General features: G+C 37.2%; 1 protein-coding gene across 4 annotated transcripts in view; it reads right to left on the bottom strand.

The window, feature by feature from the left end:
• The window catches only part of LOC117324967 (serine/threonine-protein phosphatase 6 regulatory ankyrin repeat subunit A-like), a 140,470-nt gene extending 122,278 nt beyond the window's left edge, over positions 1-18,192 (bottom strand). For all 4 annotated transcript variants that reach the window (XM_033880813.1, XM_033880816.1, XM_033880814.1 and 1 more), the window contains exons 1-2: positions 16,820-18,192; positions 6,788-6,889 (exon numbers count right to left, since the gene is read on the bottom strand). In XM_033880813.1, coding sequence (XP_033736704.1) covers positions 6,788-6,889; positions 16,820-17,161 — 444 coding nt within the window. In that variant the 5' untranslated portion in view covers positions 17,162-18,192. The remainder of the gene's footprint in view (positions 1-6,787; positions 6,890-16,819) is intronic.
• Between the last annotated feature and the right edge of the window lie 9,023 nt (positions 18,193-27,215).

Here is a 27,215-nt window from a genome sequence, read left to right as displayed (position 1 = left end):
TAAGTATCCCACAAACTGTGTATACAATATAACCATAGTAGAACTATTGGACTATCAGTTAACCGATAAATGTATATATATAGTAGTAACGTCTACCTTTCTCAGTAAGACATACCTCAGTTTTTTATGACCAACTTCGATAATATACTTTGAGTATACATTATGTATTTTAGAACTTTTTAAGTGTACATATAAGTTTGTGAATATTAAGTGTGTGTGCAACCGGAACGAAGTCGCGAAAGACTCATTAGCTGTGGGAAAACGTCAAGATACATCAAAGAAATCAAATAAGACTTATATCGATGTCTTCCAGTGATTCAGTGATTCAGATAGTATATCAGTTTTTCTTAAACGGAACTCGGAACTGGGACCTTAATCAATAAAGCTAATTCATAGTATTTCAGTTTTTCTTAAACGGAACTCGGAACTGGGACCTTAATCAATAAAGCTAATACATAGTATTTCAGTTTTTCTTAAACGGAACTCAGAACTGGGACCTTAATCAATAAGTTCCGTTTTACTTAAACGGAACTCGGAACTCGGAACTCGGAACCAACTTCAGGCTACCAATACGACCGGGGCTCGATATCCTCATCAGGTAGGAAAACAAGTTATGGGGTCACCCGCCCAACTGCGTGGATTTTCTCAGGGTTTTCACATTTTCACCTACTTTTAGAACCCTATGCCCTTCCATCCAGGTCAACAAACGTCATTAATATCAGTTGATATAATTAGAATAGTTGTTTTAAAATGAACAAAGTTAATTGATATTAAAATGATATATTTTGTATTTGTTTGTGGACCATTACCTTACAGTTGTCTACGTATAATCGTCACATATTTGTGTGTACTCAGATGAAGACCGAGAACGAATGTATCTGTGTTTCCGTACTCGAACGTCATTCGGCAAGTTTATCTTTTTTATTTACATTTGACGTAAAGTAGTTCAGATTTTTTTGTCATTTTTTCCAGCACATTGTTTGTATTAATAGTACATGAAAATCCTCTACAGAAAGTGTGCAAACAACGGAGTGGAGATCGAGAGATATTCCATAAATGGCTGTGAAGTATTTAAACATCTATGACGTAAGTAAGAAATCAATGACAGTAATTAGTTTCCAGCCAGCCGCTGGAGCAACAGCCAATATTTACCTTAACGAGTTTGGCACCATAACAATTCTCTAGCATAGAGGACGTATGAATGAACTCAAACTTAAGTATAGATGTGAGAAAATAATTGACACTATAATGTGTGCTTTGATAGTTAAACTGTGTATACTATACAACAAGCTAAATTAAAACACAAATTAGTGCTTTGATATTCTAGCAAGCCAAGTGTTGTCAACATCAAACAGGTCCTAAATGTAATGAGGCTAAATTATGGATGAATTACCGCTTTTACTACATTCATTAATGTCTATAAGGACTCCCCTGTAACGATTCCAAGTTCCACTACATTTAGACGTATTTCAGTAGGAAAGTTTTCTCATTTGTCTTCACAGCAACGGAAACTCTGGTTACCGTAAAGCTGATCACCGTACAAAGGTCACCGTACAAAGGTCACCGTACAAAGGTCACCGTACAAAGCTGGTCACCGTACAAAGGTCACCGTACAAAGCTGGTCACCGTACAAAGCTGGTCACCGTACAAAGGTCACCGTCACCGTACAAAGGTCACCGTACAAAGCTGGTCACCGTTCAAAGCTGGTCACCGTACAAAGGTCACCGTCACCGTACAAAGGTCACCGTACAAAGCTGGTCACCGTTCAAAGCTGGTCACCGAACATAATAAGTATTTCATAAAACACATTGTAACCAACATAATAAGCGAGCATGGACAATGATAATGTTAATTAAACTAGTCATGGTACTACATTTTTTATATTTTCAATGTATTCATCAAAATATATAAATCTGTTACAAAGAATCGTTCTGGTTAAAAAAATCTTTATTGAATATACTCAATTTGTGAACGTTTTAGGCATGAGTCGGCTAATCGCAATACGGTAGTTGAAATGTCTAAGTATTAAAGTAACTTGTAGGAAGGAAGTTACAGTGGCTGGGAGGAAATACAATAAGGAACGAATCTCTGTCATCTTATCTTCAAATTTTAATCTTTACCTTGAGTCCTCAAATGACATGACAGACTGACTTAGTTTGAAACTTAGAGTCTGGTCAAATCTGGAAAAGCACTCCCCGGAATAAAGGTTAGTACAGAAAGGTCAAGCCCATATACATTACTTGTCTGTGTTGATTTGATGTGGTTTCAGTGGCCTGGGGCAATTTTTCTAGAATCAGACATAACCTCCAGACCATTATCAAAAACCTCTATTTAATAATCTTAATATTCTAGAGGCAGGTGGCCAGTCTAAAGACATGACGGAAAAGCGACCTTTATCGCCAGGAGGCCCTTTTACAGAGGTACATATTCAACGTATCCATAAGAAAACCGAAACGGGTGAAAGGTGGTCTTTACAGACAGATATTTTGTTATGTTGAGGTGGTCTTTATAGACAGAGATGTTACGCTGAGGTGGTCTTTATAGACAGTGATGTTACACTGAGGTGGTCTTTGTAGACAGAGATGTTATGCTGAGGTGGTCTTTATAGACAGAGATTTTGTTAGGTTGAGGTGGTCTTTATAGACAGAGAGTTTGTCACACTGAGGTGGTCTTTATAGACAGAGATGTCACACTGAGGTGGTCTTTATAGACAGAGATGTCACACTGAGGTGGTCTTTATAGACAGAGATGTCACACTGAGGTGGTCTTTATAGACATAGATGTCACACTGAGGTGGTCTTTATAGACAGAGATGTCACACTGAGGTGACCTATAGAGAAGTTTCGAGTGTACGAAGAGACACATATCTATTATCGGGCTTGACTTAACAATACACTGTTGTTGTTCGGTGTGTTTATTCCGTGAGTTTACCAGAGTACAGTGACAATAACCTAATTTACTATAATAAACATGTGTAAATCCGAGGTATTAATTAGTCTAAGTAGACAGCTTACCAGTAGGGAAGATAACTGGCTATTTTCACCTGTGTACTGCGGTGTAGATCAGTCGTAAACACAGGTGAGTCATAATACTCACACCTATCGGCCAGGTGTGGATACTTATTACTTCACACCTTCTTCACCGTACTTGACAAAAATCGGACATCAGCGGACATTTTCTTCAAGGCGACCACAGAAACTATGGAACATTGAACTGAATCGATACCAAATGTTATGGTATACTTTGAATTGGGAAGGTCCCCAATGTTCCTCTCACGTAAATAAAGAATACTTATATACTGGTGTAACTTAACCACTACTAAGAATTGTATATTAAAAACATGTTACGTATATATGTACGACGATTGTGAAAACTGGGTGGCCAAAGTTTAACACAAGCTTGGCGCGTTAGGTATGATGGACACTAGGTATGATGGACACTAGGTATGATGGACATTAGGTATGATGGACACTAGGTATGATGGACATTAGGTATGATGGACATTAGGTATGATGGACACTAGGTATGATGGACACTAGGTATGATGGACATTAGGTATGATGGACACTAGGTATGATGGACACTAGGTATGATGGACACTAGGTATGATGGACACTAGGTATGATGGACATTAGGTATGATGGACATTAGGTATGATGGACACTAGGTATGATGGACATTAGGTATGATGGACATTAGGTATGATGGACATTAGGTATGATGGACATTAGGTATGATGGACATTACGTATGATGGACACTAGGTATGATGGACATTAGGTATGATGGACATTAGGTATGATGGACATTAGGTATGATGAACATTAGGTATGATGGACATTAGGTATGATGGACACTAGTATGATGGACATTAGGTATGATGGACATTACGTATGATGGACACTAGGTATGATGGACACTAGGTATGATGGACATTAGGTATGATGGACACTAGGTATGATGGACACTAGGTATGATGGACACTAGGTATGATGGACATTAGGTATGATGGACACTAGGTATGATGGACATTACGTATGATGGACACTAGGTATGATGGACATTTGGGTTTCCCAACACGTCACAAATATAAGTTATTTTATAACTATAGTAAAACACGTTAGACAATTTCAAACAAGAATGTTAGAATTTGTTTGTGTCATCGCCGAAATGTGTTTTATACAGGCATGTTGTAGATCACTTAACATTACAAACATATCGTTTAAAACCTATTCCTGCTAATTATAAAAAAAAAAACATTATTAGATTACGTTTATCTTCCCATTGTGTTCTCGTCGAATCAGGCAGACACAGAAAACGTACTCGGCTGACATCGACGAAGAGGAATATCACTTCACTTCATTTTAAATGCCCCTTGTACAGTGAGTTGAGAACCAAATATATTAAGCCCTATTATTAAATAAATCCCTCCGTCTTTAATAAGGTATATTTCTATCGTCTGGTAGTACGAAAAAATTGTATAATCTAGGAATAATTGTCTGTCAAGTAAACATATTACGCAGGCTTTTTAGTAGAAATTTAGATTTTGTATGTATGACCCTGGACATATTTAACGAAACATTTATTGTAATTTGATTTATGCAAATTCTTTACCTATAAACTGTATCAGTTTACGATTAATAGAGAATTGAATTCAACCGAAACTAAGTTAGAAATATTTTTATAGAGGAAAGAATTAAAACCATACCATCTCGTTTACATACAAAAAAGCTATAAGTTATATCGTTAACATACAAGCATGTCTTACATGTTATTTGTTATGACATTCTTAATTGATTCCCTAAATATTTTTTGTTTAAACCTGGACTAAGCGCGTGTTGAATACCATAAAAGGGAGGCCTTTGGAAGAACACGTGCACGATCCATTGAAAATGCTACCATGTCCACGACATAACGACATTTTTCATTGGCTGATAACCATTTATGAGACATTTTTGGAAAATGAGGTGATTGATTTGATTGGCCTCGAACCCTTCCGGGAAAATACATAATTGAACAGGGCCATTGGTATAGTCTCGTAGAATTCTCCAGTTTAAAAGCATATATAAGGTATGACCTGACAATCAATCCAATTAACAGTCCGTTTAATCTACCTTTAACTACGAGACATCCATATTTGATATGACCATGCTTGTGATGAAGACGTTTAGTGATTGTTAATCAAACAAGATAACGTTTAAAGGACATTGATGTAGGCACATCATGGATGGGTACACTGGAATCTGAGCCTATGACCTCTATCTGACCTCTGTATGACCAGAATTATATCTTAACACATTACATATATCTGTGGGTTATGAGTGTAATGGTGTTATGATGATTAATAGTTAACGCGGGAAAACGAAACCGTTACACATATTGTTGCCATTTATTGATGGTAAATCCCGGGTAACAGGTAAACCTCGTGGTAACTAGGGCGTTAAGTGTTTATGGAAGACCTTGAACAGGTGGTTTTCCTTTCATCTGGTCGAGAACACAAGTCTTCTATGAATCCATTACCGAAATCTTAAATCTTCCCGTTTCAGCCGGATTCCATCATCAAATGGATGATATAGTTGTTAGTTTCTACAGTATCAGTAAATCACCTGACATATCCATCATGGTGACAACTACGGTAATTTACTTCCATGGATGATATAGTTGTTAGTTTCTACAGTATCAGTAAATCACCTGACATATCCATCATGGTGACAACTACGGTAATTTACTTCCATGGATGATATAGTTGTTAGTTTCTACAGTAACAGTAAATCACCTGACATATCCATCATGGTGACAACTACGGTGTTTTACTTCCATGGATGATATAGTTGTTAGTTACGGTATCGGTAAATCACCTGACATATCCATCATGGTGACAACCAAGGTAATTTACTTCCATGGATGATATATTTGTTAGTTTCTACAGTATCAGTAAATCACCTGACATATCCATCATGGTGACAACCACGGTAATTTACTTCCATACATATGCATTTCTTTCAATTGTTTGCTAACGAAATACGAAGACGTCGTTCTGCGTCAGCAACAAGACAACCACAAAAAGATCAACAAGTTGTTATGCTGACTATAGATAAATATTAAGTTAAAAAGGTTAAAGTTATCAAAGAAAAACAACAATATGAACTATATTATAACTATTATATAACTATAATATAACTATAATATAACTATAATATAACTATTATATAACTTTATTATAACAACATTATAACTATAATATAACTATATTATAACTATTATATAACTATATTATAACTATAATATAACTATAATATAACTATTATATAACTTTATTATAACAACATTATAACTATAATATAACTATATTATAACTATTATATAACTATAATATAACTATAATATAACTATAATATAACTATAATATAACTATTATATAACTTTATTATAACAACATTATAACTATAATATAACTATATTATAACTATTATATAACTATAATATAACTATAATATAACTATAATATAACTATTATATAACTTTATTATAACAACATTATAACTATAATATAACTATATTATAACTATTATATAACTATATTATAACTATATTATTCCTGCAACTACAGCTTCCCTATCTGCCACACACTTAAATTTTATTTACATCGTGAACATCTTAACGTGGAATGTAAATATAAAGACTTGAGACAATTTGGACTGTACCATTACGGAGTGTTGCTAACGCATACCACAGATACTGCGTTCACTCTTTCTGTATTTGTCAATAAACAAGTGTCCGATCCCTACCTTAGCCCGCTCGTTGATCTGTGCCCCGAGGTCCAGAAGTCTTTCGGCCACCACTAGTTTGTTCTCCCTGACAACAACCATCAGAGGAGTCTGACCCGTCTCCTGGAAAACAAAAACTAACAGATACAAACTTTGATACATTTTCCTTAAAGAACAAGTCAGATAGTTAAAGATAATAACAAGTATATGCTCCGTCTCCTGGAAATGTAGGCAAAATGTGTCGTCTCCTGGAAATACAGGCCAAATGTGTCGTCTCCTGGAAATGGAGGCAGAATGTGTCGTCTCCTGGAAATACAGGCCAAATGTGTCGTCTCCTGGAAATGGAGGCAGAATGTGTCGTCTCCTGGAAATGGGGACAAAATGTGTCGTCTTCTGGAAATGTAGGCAAAATGTGTCGTCTCCTGGAAATGGGGGCAAAATGTGTCGTCTCCTGGAAATGGGGACAAAATGTGTCGTCTTCTGGAAATGTAGGCAAAATGTGTCGTCTCCTGGAAATGGGGACAAAATGTGTCGTCTTCTGGAAATGTAGGCAAAATGTGTCGTCTCCTGGAAATGTAGGCAAAATGTGTCGTCTCCTGGAAATGTAGGCAAAATGTGTCGTCTCCTGGAAATGGGGACAAAATGTGTCGCCTCCTGGAAATGGGGACAAAATGTGTCGTCTTCTGGAAATGTAGGCAAAATGTGTCGTCTCCTGGAAATGTAGGCAAAATGTGTCGTCTTCTGGAAATGTAGGCAGAATGTGTCGTCTTCTGGAAATGTAGGCAAAATGTGTCGCCTCCTGGAAATGGAGGCAGAATGTGTCGTCTCCTGGAAATGGGGACAAAATGTGTCGCCTCCTGGAAATGGGGGCAAAATGTGTCGCCTCCTGGAAATGGGGGCAAAATGTGTCGTCTCCTGGAAATGGAGGCAGAATGTGTCGCCTCCTGGAAATGGGGGCAAAATGTGTCGCCTCCTGGAAATGGGGGCAAAATGTGTCGCCTCCTGGAAATGGGGGCAAAATGTGTCGCCTCCTGGAAATGGAGGCAGAATGTGTCGCCTCCTGGAAATGGGGGCAGAATGTGTCGTCTCCTGGAAATGGGGCAAAATGTGTCGGCTTCTCATTAAAAGAATTAATTAAGACATCGATGTTTCCCGTCGTCTGTAAAATAACATTTCAAAATAAGATAAAAACCATGTAACACATACCATAACACACGTCACTTAGCACATATCAAGACACACGTCACTTAACACATACCACGACACACGTCACTTAACACCTACCACGACACACGTCACTTAACACATACCACGACACACGTCACTTAACACATACCACGACACACGTCACTTAACACATACCACGACACACGTCACTTAACACATACCACGACACACATCACTTAACACATACCACGACACACGTCACTTCACACTACCACGACACACGTCACTTAACACATACCAAGACACACGTCACTTAACACATACCACGACACACATCACTTAACACATACTACGACACACATCACTTCACACTACCACGACACACGTCACTTACCAAATACCACGACACACGTCACTTAACACATACCACGACACACGTCACTTAACACATACCACGACACACGTCACTTAACACATACCACGACACACGTCACTTAACACATACCACGACACACGTCCAAGTCAAATTAAAATTAAAGGATCGTTTAACATATTTGATATAAAAATCTGAATGCCAATTAGTCAAAAACCGAGTGTCCATCTGTGCCACTAGTCCAAATACTGAACCAGTCATAGAACATGGAGATATGATAAACGGCATTGTCGGAGACTTGAGTGGAGATTGATTCCGTCAGATTAAGACTTTCAATTTCGATTTTAAATGGTTACCTTTACCTGTACACTTTGTTTGTTTGATTTTGTTTAACGTCCTATTAACAGTCAGGGTCATTTAGGGACGTGCCAGATTTTGGAGGTGGAGGAAAGCCGGAGTACCCGGAGAAAAACCACCGGCCTACGGTCAGTACCTGGCAACTGCCCCACGTAGGTTTCGAACTCGCAACCCAGAGGTGGAGGGCTAGAGTTAAAGTGTCGAGACACCTTAACCACTCGGCCACCGCGGCCCCACCTGTACACCGCTTTGGATTTTGAGACAATACTCAACTTCATTTAAATATTGCAAGCATTTTTTCTGAATGCCCTTTAGTATAGCGACAAAACAAATTAATCAAAAGTAAATTATTTAGCCATTTCTGAAAATACGATACCACGGAGGAAGATGTGGTTCATATGTCACAACACCAATTTAGATTCTGTATGGAATGACACTGATATAGCAAAACAAAATAAACTCCTCAGCTTTTAGGACTTAACGATGCGAATTGATGATGATTGTGATCGGAATGTATATAAACCCACTTATGATTTATGTGTGTAATACACGTGCATAATTATGCGACCGTCCTGCCATCGGATACCGGGCTGGTTATCAGTGTTTATGTAAAACCAATGTTCTTCTATACTCATTCACGGACCACTGTTCACCGTTATAACGAGTAAATCGGGATAAACGTTAATACTGGGAGATAATATCGCGGGTGATTTTGGCTTTACGATCAATATTCTTTCCCTATCCGACTGACACATAATTGTGCTGATTTATGTTGAGTGGTCGTCATACCGTGACGTAGCTCCATGGCCAGGTTATATAATAATACCGGAACCGGAACCCCGGCTCATGGCGAGGCTACATCGCCATCACATATGTCACAATGCTGGTGTCGTGTCACCGTCCAAAGTATGACGGGGTGTTGTTATTTCGTGTCACCGTCCAAACTATGACGGGGTGTTGTTATTTCGTGTCACCGTCCAAACTATGACGGGGTGTTGTTATTTCGTGTCACCGTCCAAACTATGACGGGGTGTTGTTATTTCGTGTCACCGTCCAAACTATGACGGGGTGTTGTTATTTCGTGTCACCGTCCAAAGTATGACGGGGTGTTGTTATTTCGTGTCACCGTCCAAACTATGACGGGGTGTTGTTATTTCGTGTCACCGTCCAAACTATGACGGGGTGTTGTTATTTCGTGTCACCGTCCAAAGTATGACGGGGTGTTGTTATTTCGTGTCACCGTCCAAACTATGACGGGGTGTTGTTATTCCGTGTGTCCGTTTGCTGGTGTCGTGTCACCGTCAATAGTATGACGGGGTGTTGTTATTCCGTATCTAAAACTAGACACCTCCACCAGCAAACCTTTAAAACCATTCGAACTTATTGTGACATTTTTAACAACAGTTTCTTTCCCCGCGCGATCAAAGACTGGAACAACCTTAGTCCCTCGTGTGTGATAACCTTAGTCCCTCGTGCGTGATAACCTTAGTCCCTCGTGTGTGACAACCTTAGTCCCTCGTGTGTGACAACCTTAGTCCCTCGTGTGTGACAACCTTAGTCCCTCGTGTGTGACAACCTTAGTCCCTCGTGTGTGACAACCTTAGTCCCTCGTGTGTGACAACCTTAGTCCCTCGTGTGTGACAACCTTAGTCCCTCGTGTGTGATAACCTTAGTCCCTCGTGTGTGACAACCTTAGTCCCTCGTGTGTGACAACCTGAGTCCCTCGTGCGTGATAACCTTAGTCCCTCGTGTGTGACAACCTTAGTCCCTCGTGTGTGAATATTAACAAATTAGAAACATTCAAATCCTCCATCACCGCCAAAATCTACTAACTTTGCTCAATCCCCCCTGGTGCTATCTTCAGTATTGAAGACAAACCAGTAATATACAAATACAGATACATTCCTTTATTAAGACATGATCTCGTACAAACGTTATATTGTGATGAACATTCCATTGAAAGCCATGTTTTACTTCAAATCACTCGTTTTGTCCTTTAATCATATTTAGATGGAGTTGTTGATAACATTCGATTTTTCCAAGTCTGATAAAAACATGTCGAGGTGAAATATCGTGGGTCAATAAGGACTGCGATCAGATTGAGGAAATGTAATGAAATCGAGCAACGGCTATGGTCAAGGTATGCATGGGTGAATTACAAATTCCTAGTAGTAACGATAACTTGAACATATCTTAAGTTTTTTTTAAGAAACATGAATATTTGAATGTCAGAGACGGATTAGAATTCAGTTTTTCTGATCGTCGAAGTTTATCTGGCCTCCATTCGTCTTTGGATCTTGTTATTTTCCCTCTTTTCTTCTGTTCGTTCTTTCCATTCAGTCATATGCTGTTACGAACTATATATATTAACCAATTAATACAAGTCAGACTTTCGTATGGCCGTCTGTTGATGTCGACCCATTCATATTATTTTTGTTGCAGTTGTCTGAATCTGATACTAAACTCAAACCATCGGTCAATAACCATGCATCCGAACTTCAAAGACACCACAAACACCACGTTCAAATTAATTGTAAAATATACTTTTTAAAACGAAGGGTATAATGTAGATGTATTGATCTGGCGACAGAAAACATCATTTTAACTCAATGCGTCGATTTGATAGACAATATTGTTATGCGTTCATGAGTTAAACGTGTTTGCTGATAATTGATTTATCATTCTACACTAAGGATTTCGAGATAAAAATGGAAACTTTTCAAAACCATACATGAACCTTTTGTTCTACAATTGTGAAGATTGTTTTGTTTACGTTCCGTCGATGTCATTGACGGTCAATTTTATTATCAACAGACATAACATTTCTATTCCCCTGGTGTAGACAGCTGAAGGAAAGGATCTGATAATAAAACAACATCCTCGAAGTCTCAATAAAGAGTAACTTTTAACATAAAATATGAAATGATGAAATATTTCACTGTGGATAAGACGAGAAGTGTTTGGTCTGCCTCCACAGGTGGTAAGTACCAACACTAGTGGGTGGTTATTGACCCTAGTATCAAACACCTGTTGTCAGAATAGTCGTCCCTGTGGAGGAAATGAACTCTAAAGGAAGATGGATAACACATTTTGTATCTTTATCCCGGAAGAAACCCAGCAAAATAAACTATTCTGTTAATCGCTTCTCTAAACGGAGACTTCGTCACGGCTGACGCCTAGCCGCGCTGTAACCTAGAGAAATCAGATCCAATCATATTTAATTAAGTTATTGAACACCTCCCCCGGTATTGATCTAGAATGCGAGGGAATTCGCAATACCAATATCACATCCTGGATACCACGTAGCTTGTAAGTGTAGGCCCGTACGGGTTCCTCTTAGGTAAAAAAACGGGGCGTGCGTACCTGTATAGAACAAAAATTGTCCCTGATACCACGTGATTAAAGTAAAAAAAAAAAACATACACTACCTAGACCAAATACAACGGAACTGTACCCATTCAGGACAGAAGTTGCCAACAACTTGTAAAATCCAGAGAGGCTACTAAGTAACTAATCTAATTAAAATCTAGATGGCCATTCTCACTACGTTCATGTAACGTAGTGAGAATGACCATCTTGATTTTAATTAGATTGCTAAGTAACGAAAACTGCAGCAACAGACAGCTGTACTTAGTAAATATGTTGATTTGTTAACATGGTTGTAACAGGAATAAACACATGCTATTTAACAAAGAACCTAACAATTAATATACGTTTAGTATACTCACATACTTCTACACAGCATGTACTGTATATAATAGTAGCCTTATACGAAAGAACAAACCTAGTCTCCAAAAACCGTATATGGCACTTACCACGTGATCGTTAATGGCATCCATTTCTATAATTGCCGATTGTTTTACTCTATGATTAACCCTGGTATTGAGTAAAGAAGTCTCACATAGTCACTAATATTGGCGCTGGTTACTTCCTGTGTGACGGCGCCTAATATCTAGTTACGTAGTACCATCACATAGTCACTAATATTGGCGCTAGTTACTTCCTGTGTGACGGCGCCTAATATCTAGTTACGTAGTACCATCACATAGTCACTAATATTGGCGCTGGTTACTTCCTGTGTGACGGCGCCTAATATCTAGTTACGTAGTACCATCACATAGTCACTAATATTGGCGCTAGTTACTTCCTGTGTGACGGCGCCTATTATCTAGTTACGTAGTACCATCACATAGTCACTAATATTGGCGCTGGTTACTTCCTGTGTGACGGCGCCTAATATCTAGTTACGTAGTACCATCACATAGTCACTAATATTGGCGCTAGTTACTTTCTGTGTGACGGCGCCTAATATCTAGTTACGTAGTACCATCACATAGTCACTAATATTGGCGCTGGTTACTTCCTGTGCGACAGCGGCGTTTGCGATTTCGGTACGTAGTGCCATCACAAATCCCAACACTTTTCAAGTCTTGCAACCGTCGTTTGTCATCAAACCAGTGCGACGTTGTCTAATTACTTTTGAATTAAATGCTTTTCAGTGAGACATTAGTTGAAATTCTTTGCCATTACGATCAATATTGTTCTTACATTTCCAAAACTATACTCCAATTTGTTTTTTTAGTGTAGGTTTTTTTCTGTCCAAACTTGTGTCTTTGCTGAACGATTGTCACTGTTTCCTCGTGTTGTAACTTTCCGTCCTGGAAACGTTGTCCCGGTGACTGGGTCAACCGTTCCAGTGTAGACCTCATAGTCTATGTCTAACATTACAATTTGATTTATTATACGGGGATCTACAATTCACTGGCTGCTGAAGGTCACGGTTGTTTTGTTTTCCACGCCATCTGGTTCACCGCACCAGAGCCGCGATGTGACTGTCATGACTCTGCAAGAATAGGATTTCAAGAATCGCATGACCAAGTCCTCTGTATTGAAGTACACAATTGTCACGGGATGATGCAGAAGGTAGCAAGGTTTTTATTACTGAAAATCCTCGAGGTCTGGATACGTCATGATAGTACAGGCGAAAGGTAAACAGTAAGCGTGGTAATATTATTTTAATGAAGGAACAGTATTGTTTCAAAACCAAACATATTCCAAAAATCATTTCTAGATTATGCTGCATTATTCCCTTTCTTTACATCAAAACGCCATTAAGTACTGTCAACATGATTACCCATGAAACCCTGTCTCGTGTTCCTTCACTGGAACCTCACAATGACATACGTGTAGATCTAGCGCCAAAATGTGTCTTCAAGAGCTGCAGACTTCAGATTCAAACACTTGCTGTAAGTTCTATGTACAACATTGTAATACTTCGTGGTGTGTAAGTGTTTATATATATATATATATATATATATATTTCTCTCCGTACAACTACGACAGGGAATTCAAATCTATATCTTCAGATCACCAACACATAGTGTATATGATACATTGTGCTTATAAATAGATATATAACATAGAAACACAAATGATTTGACTCGTGCCCTGACCGGGCCTCGAACTCACGATCTACGGCACCCAATCGCCTAGCCAGAAATACCAATTCTTCACAAAGAACGTTTCAAATGGCGCAGTGATGGTCGGCCCGATACCCTGACATGATCATTATGGAAGTCGTCTATAAGATGATATGAATACCTGGATCGGCTTAGTATTATTGGGGAGAGGGAGTGGGGGTGTGTTCGGAGGTCCTCCCCCGAAAAACTGATATATAATATAAAGGTCTGTGGTGGTGCATTCTAGTTCATCATAAAAAAAACTCCAAAATTACAGTTTTACAAATTAAAACCTCTCGACGTTTTTTCCTTAATTCCCTTTTTTTATTGATGGAATCGTTGTGATCACAATCAGTTGAGTCTTGGATCAGGTAATGGACTGGTGACGTTTTGGAGGGGGATGGAGGGGGATGGAGGGAACACATTTTACTACGTTGTTGTGGTTTGCATGATAATTAACAAATTTGGACTAAATATTGCCTGCAAGAAAAACAAATATATACCATATAGTAACTTTATAGGTTGAACAATAACGAACTAATTTTATTAATACTGTACAAGTTTATTCATTATCCCCAAACAGTATATTTATCGAGTGGCGTGATTCTAACCAATGATAAGATAATAAACTAGTACAACAATGTCACTTACAAGTTGCAGCGTTGTAAAATACAAATTATTGTCAGATACTGAATTATTTGACAAGGTATTAGAAATAGCCTGAGTTTGAAAATCATTATTGATTTGCAAAATATCAAAGAGAACGGATGCTGGACCCAAAGATTTGTGAAAACAATATGAATGTCAAGCAAACGCCACTTACAATACCTTGACTTGACTCAATTCCTTGTTATATAAACCATTAAACAACCATTTGATGTAATTTGGTTGAGGAATAGCTATACATAATTACAGTAGGCCAATCATCATACAATATTGTATGTACACGTACAATAAAATTACATTACATGTTGCAAATTAATTGAATATTAAGCTGTTATCAATTAATTTGATAAAAAATAACCTTAGCCTCAGAGACAGTCTGGTTCCCCATCCCAGCTGGTCACAAACAAGTACTATCATATGACATGCTGCCAATCCATTGTTATTGATAGGCTAAACAATTTCAATACACACTATAGGATTAATACTCAGTAGGAACAGTTACAGATATAATACTACTTACGTACGATTTCAGCCAACAACAATTGATAAACTGATAAATGAAATATTTCATCACAGTATATCAGACAGAACATTAAAGCATGAAGAACAGTATTACCATAAAGTAAGCGAAGGATGATCGACACGTTATTTCACATGTCTTTTAGTTAAACAGTATTTTTTTTTTTAATTTAAATTCATTTGCTTTGTAAATATACATAGCCAGGTTTTCAATGATGATACAGTTATCTGATGACATAAGATCTATAAATTTAAACATATCAGGTCTAACATAATATTTTCTATACAAAAAAAAATGACCTAATTTCTGAGTATAAGACATTCCATAAGAAAATGATATTCGTTTTCAATTTGAGTGCAAAAATTACAGTAACAAATTTCCTGAGGTATTGGAATCGGGCGATGTCATCTTCCCGCTTCTATGGTTAATCTATGATAAGATACCCGAAACCTTGTTAAATTTGTTTGAATTTATTTTTAATATCAACAAAAAGTATATAACATCTGGCTCGTGGCGAGTCTACAAGTTCTCTATGTCAGTCTTGTATAAACAACTCTCGTACCCTTGATTAGAATAATGATAAAAATATATCAATATCAGTTTCATCATCATACTTTATTTCCTCCGGTTGGAGATTTTAAATACAAGGAATGCGTGTAAAGCGCGTTATATAAAGACTTAACCAGTACATTATTTTGGTTATGCACGATTTTTATTTTTATTAGGGAGGAGTCACACGAGAACGATAAGATGTCACATGAGAACAACGAGATGTCACACGAGAACGACGAGATATCACACGAGAACGACGAGATATCACACGAGAACGACGAGATGTCGCACGAGAACGACGAGATGTCACATGAGAACGACGAGATATCACATGAGAACGACGAGATGTCACACGAGAACGACGAGATGTCACACACGGTTTTTGCTATATCACAAATATGTCTTCTGTGTTTTAATACGAAATATAGAGATGACTGAAAAATTAACACAGAAAAAGATATAAAACTGATTCATTCCTGCAATAGATATACATAGTCAACTAAACATGATCAATATCGTAATACCATGGTAACGTCCGACAATGTCACATAGTAGTTGGCGACAGGGGTACATTGTCTACAGATTGGTATAAATAAAGGTACAAAAGCTGTTAATTAATGATAAACTGTTTTTTAGGACGTTTTGACACATTTTTCCTTTATCACACTATAGGTCAAATTTAGATTTGACCGTTATACAGATTTTGACCCACATGTAATCCCGAGACGAGTACAAGCTACAGATAGTTTGGGATTAAACAGACAAATATTTCTATTAGACACAAAATGTGAGAAACAATGTTAGTTTTATAGTTATATGGAGTAAATTATCACATTTAGTAGTGACAGTGTTCGTACACAATAGTAATTATCATTTAAAGCAAATAGTAATCAAATTTACGTCTAAAGTATTGTTTACAGAGACATAGTATATACATATGTATGGGAACGATAACTTACCTCGTCCTGTTGAGAGAGGTCAGCATGACCCTTCTGGAGGGTCCGTAGGTGCTGATCAAGGACCATCCATTCACCCCTCTGACAAAGACCCAGAACTTTCCCGGAAGTCGGGACAGACTGAACGGTTCCACCGGAACTCACGGACATTGTGTCGGAGTTGTTTTCCGAACTCTTTCCCGTCCCGATTCCACTAGATATCGTACTCTCCGACCCCGCCCCATAGCCCCCGGGGTCATCATCTAATCCTGGAGCCCCCTCTGTGGAGGGGGTCTCAACAACTACATTTTCTTCTTTCTTCACATCTCCTTCCGGTTCCGGAACCTTGGTCTCCTTATTTTCCATTAAAACTCACAAACAAATGGTGTAGGATCCAATAATAACATACTGAGATATCTACTCCGATATTTACACCTTTTAATAATAGACTTTAAGTATCACGTATTCTCGGAAACATTCTGTGGGTTATTTCATATTGCTGGTCCGGTGATTGACAGGTATCCGCTGTTGTCGTTTTGGTATTGGATCTCCTTACTAACAAAAGCTTACCATCAACAAGGTCGGTATTCCAGAGTATCCAAATGCGCCGAATAATCACCGTTTAGGTCTAAAACCACTTTTCTTTTATCTTTCCGGAAATAGATGTTCCAGGTTTTATGACATGACATTCCGTATTATGGCACCTAAGAGTCCATAGCGAGCCATTTTATGATAGCAGAAAATATCCTAACCGTGACGTCATTGATTGGTAAGAGACAACTAGACAAGGTATTGACACGCCACAGTGTTGATAACTCGTCGGGTATTTTAGAATTTGAAAGCTAGGTTAATTTGATTTATTACAAAAAAAAACATGATTTCAGCATAACAGACGGGTCAACTGTAACGTAAATTCCAAAGTAATACACTGTATTTGATTATAAGTCATAAAAACACTTCCATAGTACGTCCCCTTTCGTGAAAGTAACAGTTGCGCCTAGTACCAGCTGTTTTGACAACGACACCATCACCATCCTATCAATGATTCGGAACTCCCTAACAAAATAGCCCGGGTGTTGACACACGGAACCCGGCCGTAAACAAACTAGTTAGGAGTTTCAAACATTAGACAATTTCTAGTGATACATATTCATCAGCTATTACACAAACACATGTAACACGAACCCCCTCTATCAAACACATTTTAAAAAGTAGAATCGATTAGCTGAATCAACCAGTTGTAATTCCCTAGTGTAATTAATAATCCTCTGTATATTCAGTCTCAATTTGATGGAATATACTTCAACGTCAGAAAAGGCTGTTCAACGCCGTCGTGGGCCTTCATCTGATTTTGGTAGAGTTCAGTAACAATACCTGGATTCTAGTTGTAACCTGGGTAAGTTGTAACCTGGGTAAGTTGTAACCTGGGTAAGTTGTATGATGCCGCTAGTCCAGACTCCGTACCCCAGGTAGTGTGGTAGGCTATGTGGGGCAAATGTACTGAATCGCCTGAACTTAACTAAACCATGACGGTCTGAACACGAATTGTCCATCACTTCACCATCTATAAGGTTTATCTTAAACAAACAGTTGCCGTGTAATCGGATTTGCGGAGCCCTTAAATCTGCCTAACCAACACCACCGCTTCACAGTCGAGTCCAATGGAGCGCCGATCGAACGGTGACAGAGTGGTCACCAACGGTTCCAAATACTAAGGCCAATTACCTGCCTTAGGAGCCGCGGCTAGATGACTGCACACTTTTGCTGCCATACTAAAATCTATACTCATACTCTATAAAGGAAATTGATCATACGGCGTTACCCACTCCCCTACCTTATCAGGCATTACGATGTTACGGAATCATCGGAGCGGTGTCGACGTTAACTTTGGAACTCCGACCGTCTGTTTACCTGTACAGTTTTACCTAGCAGCGCCTACGAATGTGAGAAGTCAATAAGATGTCGTATTGTTGGGGCAGTTTCACAAATATCGCAATAACTATTGGGAAAGGATAGAGATTATTAAAACCATATCGGTGTTCGAACTCGCCTACGATTCCGGTCTGTCTTTCTCTATTGGACGAGAATTCAATAATGGTGTTTAGATGTCAGCGATGTTTCAACGTCCTGCATCACACACAACCGATAAGGTCAAGACTCTACATGTAAATCCTTCATTTCAAATCAAGGGTCGAAATTATAACTGACTCGAAAATTCCTGTACATTTTCACTTTCGTATGTCAGTCGAAAAGGTGTTGAGCTCGAGACGGCGATGTGTTTTGTATGTGTAACTGGAAACCTTTATATGTAGGGTAACCAGTAAGGGAAAAAACATCAAAAGATGCATGCTACCAAACCGAGGTCGATATATCTATATCTGAACTCGTAAAGGGGTATTTACAAACCCCGATACCGGAATAAATACCCCTGACCGACTAACCTGTCGTCTGGTGCCACTAGAGTAGTCTGGGGCGAGCATTGAGCCATTTTTATCTGTCCATAACAACACTGGGGCAACTCCAGCAATTAGATACAGATGTATACTATTCAACGTTTTTTTTGATGGATCAATAAAATATAGTTGTTCGGACAAATGGACAGCGTAATTACACGTGTATGTTCGGGCCAATGGGAAGCATTGTTCTTAAATAACCAATAGAAAACATCGTTATTCATCCGGATTAGAGATAGCATCACCCTTTTGTCGGAACAACTAGAAACCATAATCTTTTGTTGAACTATAGAAAACATCGTTCTTTCATCAGAGTATTAAAACATCGGACCAAAAGGAGCATTGTGTTGTCTGATGTAAATGCAGCAGGTTTTTATTATCATAAAGGACTGTAGATTATAGAACGACAACAGTACATCCTGGTTTATATTATCATAAAGGACTGAAGATTACAGAACGACAACAGTACATCCTGGTTTATATTATCATAAAGGACTGTAGATTACAGAACGACAACAGTACATCCTGGTTTATATTATCATAAAGGACTGTAGACTACAGAACGACAACAGTACATCCTGGTTTATATTATCATAAAGGACTGTAGATAACAGAACGACAACAGTACATCCTGGTTTATATTATCATAAAGGACTGTAGATTACAGAACGACAACAGTACATCCTGGTTTATATTATCATAAAGGACTGTAGACTACAGAACGACAACAGTACATCCTGGTTTATATTATCATAAAGGACTAGATTACAGAACGACAACAGTACATCCTGGTTTATATTATCATAAAGGACTGTAGACTACAGAACGACAACAGTACATCCTGGTTTATATTATCATAAAGGACTGTAGATTACAGAACGACAACAGTACATCCTGGTTTATATTATCATAAAGGACTGTAGATTACAGAACGACAACAGTACATCCTGGTTTATATTATCATAAAGGACTGTAGATTACAGAACGACAACAGTACATCCTGGTTTATATTATCATAAAGGACTGTAGATTACAGAACGACAACAGTACATCCTGGTTTATATTATCATAAAGGACTGTAGATTACAGAACGACAACAGTACATCCTGGTTTATATTATCATAAAGGACTGTAACTAGAACGACAACAGACATCCTGGTTTATATTATCATAAAGGACTGTAGACTACAGAACGACAACAGTACATCCTGGTTTATATTATCATAAAGGACTGTAGATTACAGAACGACAACAGTACATCCTGGTTTATATTATCATAAAGGACTGTAGATTACAGAACGACAACAGTACATCCTGGTTTATATTATCATAAAGGACTGTAGATTACAGAACGACAACAGTACATCCTGGTTTATATTATCATAAAGGACTGTAGATTACAGAACGACAACAGTACATCCTGGTTTATATTATCATAAAGGACTAGATTACAGAACGACAACAGTACATCCTGGTTTATATTATCATAAAGGACTGTAGATTACAGAACGACAACAGTACATCCTGGTTTATATTATAAAGGACTGTAGATTACAGAACGACAACAGTACATCCTGGTTTATATTATCATGAAGGACTGTAGATGACAGAACGACAACAGTACATCCTGGTTTATATTATCATAAAGGACTGTAGATGACAGAACGACAACAGTACATCCTGGTTTATATTATCATAAAGGACTGTAGATTACAGAACGACAACAGTACATCCTGGTTTATATTATCATAAGACTGTAGATTACAGAACGACAACAGTACATCCTGGTTTATATTATCATAAAGGACTGTAGATTACAGAACGACAACAGTACATCATGGTTTATATTATCATAAGACTGTAGATTACAGAACGACAACAGTACATCCTGGTTTATATTATCATAAAGGACTGTAGATTACAGAACGACAACAGTACATCCTGGTTTATATTATCATAAGGACTGTAGATTACAGAACGACAACAGTACATCCTGGTTTATATTATCATAAAGGACTGTAGATTACAGAACGACAACAGTACATCCTGGTTTATATTATCATAAAGGACTGTAGATTACAGAACGACAACAGTACATCCTGGTTTATATTATCATAAAGGACTGTAGATTACAGAACGACAACAGTACATCCTGGTTTATATTATCATAAAGGACTGTAGATTACAGAACGACAACAGTACATCCTGGTTTATATTATCATAAAGGACTGTAGATTACAGAACGACAACAGTACATCCTGGTTTATATTATCATAAAGGACTGTAGATTACAGAACGACAACAGTACATCCTGGTTTATATTATCATAAAGGACTGTAGATTACAGAACGACAACAGTACATCCTGGTTTATATTATCATAAAGGACTGTAGATTACAGAACGACAACAGTACATCCTGGTTTATATTATCATAAAGGACTGTAGATTACAGAACGACAACAGTACATCCTGGTTTATATTATCATAAAGGACTGTAGATTACAGAACGACAACAGTACATCCTGGTTTATATTATCATAAAGGACTGTAGATTACAGAACGACAACAGTACATCCTGGTTTATATCATCATAAAGGAGTGTAGATTACAGAACGACAACAGTACATCCTGGTTTATATTACCATAAAGGACTGTAGACTACAGAACGACAACAGTACATCCTGGTTTATATTATCATAAAGGACTGTAGATTACAGAACGACAACAGTACATCCTGGTTTATATTATCATAAAGGACTGTAGATTACAGAACGACAACAGTACATCCTGGTTTATATTATCATAAAGGACTGTAGATTACAGAACGACAACAGTACATCCTGGTTTATATTATCATAAGACTGTAGATTACAGAACGACAACAGTACATCCTGGTTTATATTATCATAAAGGACTGTAGATTACAGAACGACAACAGTACATCCTGGTTTATATTATCATAAAGGACTAGATTACAGAACGACAACAGTACATCCTGGTTTATATTATCATAAAGGACTGTAGATTACAGAACGACAACAGTACATCCTGGTTTATATTATCATAAAGGACTGTAGACTACAGAACGACAACAGTACATCCTGGTTTATATTATCATAAAGGACTGTAGATTACAGAACGACAACAGTACATCCTGGTTTATATTATCATAAAGGACTGTAGATTACAGAACGACAACAGTACATCCTGGTTTATATTATCATAAAGGACTGTAGACTACAGAACGACAACAGTACATCCTGGTTTATATTATCATAAAGGACTGTAGATTACAGAACGACAACAGTACATCCTGGTTTATATTATCATAAAGGACTGTAGATTACAGAACGACAACAGTACATCCTGGTTTATATTATCATAAAGGACTGTAGATTACAGAACGACAACAGTACATCCTGGTTTATATTATCATAAAGGACTGTAGATTACAGAACGACACCAGTACATCCTGGTTTATATTATCATAAAGGACTGTAGATTACAGAACGACAACAGTACATCCTGGTTTATATTATCATAAAGGACTGTAGATTACAGAACGACAACAGTACATCCTGGTTTATATTATCATAAAGGACTGTAGATTACAGAACGACAACAGTACATCCTGGTTTATATTATCATAAAGGACTAGATTATAGAACGACAACAGTACATCCTGGTTTATATTATCATAAAGGACTGTAGATTACAGAACGACAACAGTACATCCTGGTTTATATTATCATAAAGGACTGTAGATTACAGAACGACAACAGTACATCCTGGTTTATATTATCATAAAGGACTGTAGATTACAGAACGACAACAGTACATCCTGGTTTATATTATCATAAAGGACTGTAGATTACAGAACGACAACAGTACATCCTGGTTTAATAAAGGACTGTAGATTACAGAACGACAACAGTACATCCTGGTTTATATTATCATAAAGGACTGTAGATTACAGAACGACAACAGTACATCCTGGTTTATATTATCATAAAGGACTGTAGATTACAGAACGACAACAGTACATCCTGGTTTATATTATCATAAAGGACTGTAGACTACAGAACGACAACACAACAGTACATCCTGGTTTATATTATCATAAAGGACTGTAGATTACAGAACGACAACAGTACATCCTGGTTTATATTATCATAAAGGACTGTAGACTTACAGAACGACAACAGTACATCCTGGTTTATATTATCATAAAGGACTGTAGATTACAGAACGACAACAGTACATCCTGGTTTATATTATCATAAAGGACTGTAGATTACAGAACGACAACAGTACATCCTGGTTTATATTATCATAAAGGACTGTAGATTACAGAACGACAACAGTACATCCTGGTTTATATTATCATAAAGGACTGTAGATTACAGAACGACAACAGTACATCCTGGTTTATATTATCATAAAGGACTGTAGATTACAGAACGACAACAGTACATCCTGGTTTATATTATCATAAAGGACTGTAGATTACAGAACGACAACAGTACATCCTGGTTTATATTATCATAAAGGACTGTAGATTACAGAACGACAACAGTACATCCTGGTTTATATTATCATAAAGGACTGTAGATTACAGAACGACAACAGTACATCCTGGTTTATATTATCATAAAGGACTGTAGATTACAGAACGACAACAGTACATCCTGGTTTATATTATCATAAAGGACTGTAGATTACAGAACGACAACAGTACATCCTGGTTTATATTATCATAAGGACTGTAGATTACAGAACGACAACAGTACATCCTGGTTTATATTATCATAAAGGACTGTAGATTACAGAACGACAACAGTACATCCTGGTTTATATTATCATAAAGGACTGTAGATTACAGAACGACAACAGTACATCCTGGTTTATATTATCATAAAGGACTGTAGATTACAGAACGACAACAGTACATCCTGGTTTATATTATCATAAAGGACTGTAGATTACAGAACGACAACAGTACATCCTGGTTTATATTATCATAAAGGACTGTAGATTACAGAACGACAACAGTACATCCTGGTTTATATTATCATAAAGGACTGTAGATTACAGAACGACAACAGTACATCCTGGTTTATATTATCATAAAGGACTGTAGATTACAGAACGACAACAGTACATCCTGGTTTATATTATCATAAAGGACTGTAGATTACAGAACGACAACAGTACATCCTGGTTTATATTATCATAAAGGACTGTAGATTACAGAACGACAACAGTACATCCTGGTTTATATTATCATAAAGGACTGTAGATTACAGAACGACAACAGTACATCCTGGTTTATATTATCATAAAGGACTGTAGATTACAGAACGACAACAGTACATCCTGGTTTATATTATCATAAAGGACTGTAGATTACAGAACGACAACAGTACATCCTGGTTTATATTATCATAAAGGACTGTAGATTACAGAACGACAACAGTACATCCTGGTTTATATTATCATAAAGGACTGTAGATTACAGAACGACAACAGTACATCCTGGTTTATATTATCATAAAGGACTGTAGATTACAGAACGACAACAGTACATCCTGGTTTATATTATCATAAAGGACTGTAGATTACAGAACGACAACAGTACATCCTGGTTTATATTATCATAAAGGACTGTAGATTACAGAACGACAACAGTACATCCTGGTTTATATTATCATAAAGGACTGTAGATTACAGAACGACAACAGTACATCCTGGTTTATATTATCATAAAGGACTGTAGATTACAGAACGACACCAGTACATCCTGGTTTATATTATCATAAAGGACTGTAGATTACAGAACGACAACAGTACATCCTGGTTTATATTATCATAAAGGACTGTAGATTACAGAACGACAACAGTACATCCTGGTTTATATTATCATAAAGGACTGTAGATTACAGAACGACAACAGTACATCCTGGTTTATATTATCATAAAGGACTGTAGATTACAGAACGACAACAGTACATCCTGGTTTATATTATCATAAAGGACTGTAGATTACAGAACGACAACAGTACATCCTGGTTTATATTATCATAAAGGACTGTAGACTACAGAACGACAACAGTACATCCTGGTTTATATTATCATAAAGGACTGTAGATTACAGAACGACAACAGTACATCCTGGTTTATATTATCATAAAGGACTGTAGATTACAGAACGACAACAGTACATCCTGGTTTATATTATCATAAAGGACTGTAGATTACAGAACGACAACAGTACATCCTGGTTTATATTATCATAAAGGACTGTAGATTACAGAACGACAACAGTACATCCTGGTTTATATTATCATAAAGGACTGTAGATTACAGAACGACAACAGTACATCCTGGTTTATATTATCATAAAGGACTGTAGATTACAGAACGACAACAGTACATCCTGGTTTATATTATCATAAAGGACTGTAGATTACAGAACGACAACAGTACATCCTGGTTTATATTATCATAAAGGACTGTAGATTACAGAACGACAACAGTACATCCTGGTTTATATTATCATAAAGGACTGTAGATTACAGAACGACAACAGTACATCCTGGTTTATATTATCATAAAGGACTGTAGATTACAGAACGACAACAGTACATCCTGGTTTATATTATCATAAAGGACTGTAGATTACAGAACGACAACAGTACATCCTGGTTTATATTATCATAAAGGACTGTAGATTACAGAACGACAACAGTACATCCTGGTTTATATTATCATAAAGGACTGTAGATTACAGAACGACAACAGTACATCCTGGTTTATATTATCATAAAGGACTGTAGATTACAGAACGACAACAGTACATCCTGGTTTATATTATCATAAAGGACTGTAGATTACAGAACGACAACAGTACATCCTGGTTTATATTATCATAAAGGACTGTAGATTACAGAACGACAACAGTACATCCTGGTTTATATTATCATAAAGGACTGTAGATTACAGAACGACAACAGTACATCCTGGTTTATATTATCATAAAGGACTGTAGATTACAGAACGACAACAGTACATCCTGGTTTATATTATCATAAAGGACTGTAGATTACAGAACGACAACAGTACATCCTGGTTTATATTATCATAAAGGACTGTAGATTACAGAACGACAACAGTACATCCTGGTTTATATTATCATAAAGGACTGTAGATTACAGAACGACAACAGTACATCCTGGTTTATATTATCATAAAGGACTGTAGATTACAGAACGACAACAGTACATCCTGGTTTATATTATCATAAAGGACTGTAGATTACAGAACGACAACAGTACATCCTGGTTTATATTATCATAAAGGACTGTAGATTACAGAACGACAACAGTACATCCTGGTTTATATTATCATAAAGGACTGTAGATTACAGAACGACAACAGTACATCCTGGTTTATATTATCATAAAGGACTGTAGATTACAGAACGACAACAGTACATCCTGGTTTATATTATCATAAAGGACTGTAGATTACAGAACGACAACAGTACATCCTGGTTTATATTATCATAAAGGACTGTAGATTACAGAACGACAACAGTACATCCTGGTTTATATTATCATAAAGGACTGTAGATTACAGAACGACAACAGTACATCCTGGTTTATATTATCATAAAGGACTGTAGATTACGAACGACAACAGTACAGACCTCGGTTTATATTATCATAAAGGACTGTAAGATTACAGAACGACAACAGACACATCCCTCGTTGATATGTATAAGCAGAAAGGACTGTAGATTACAGAACGACAACAGTACATCCTGGTTTATATTATTGCATAACAATGACGGTAGATTACAGAACGACAACATTACAAATCCCTGGTTTCAATATTATCATAAAGGACTGTAGATTACAGAACAACAACAGTACAGCCTGGGTTTATATTATCATAAAGGAACTGT

Source organism: Pecten maximus, chromosome 4 (genome assembly GCF_902652985.1).
Source record: "Pecten maximus chromosome 4, xPecMax1.1, whole genome shotgun sequence".
NCBI lineage: Eukaryota > Metazoa > Mollusca > Bivalvia > Pectinida > Pectinidae > Pecten > Pecten maximus.
This window is presented reverse-complemented; position numbering and strand designations above follow the sequence as displayed.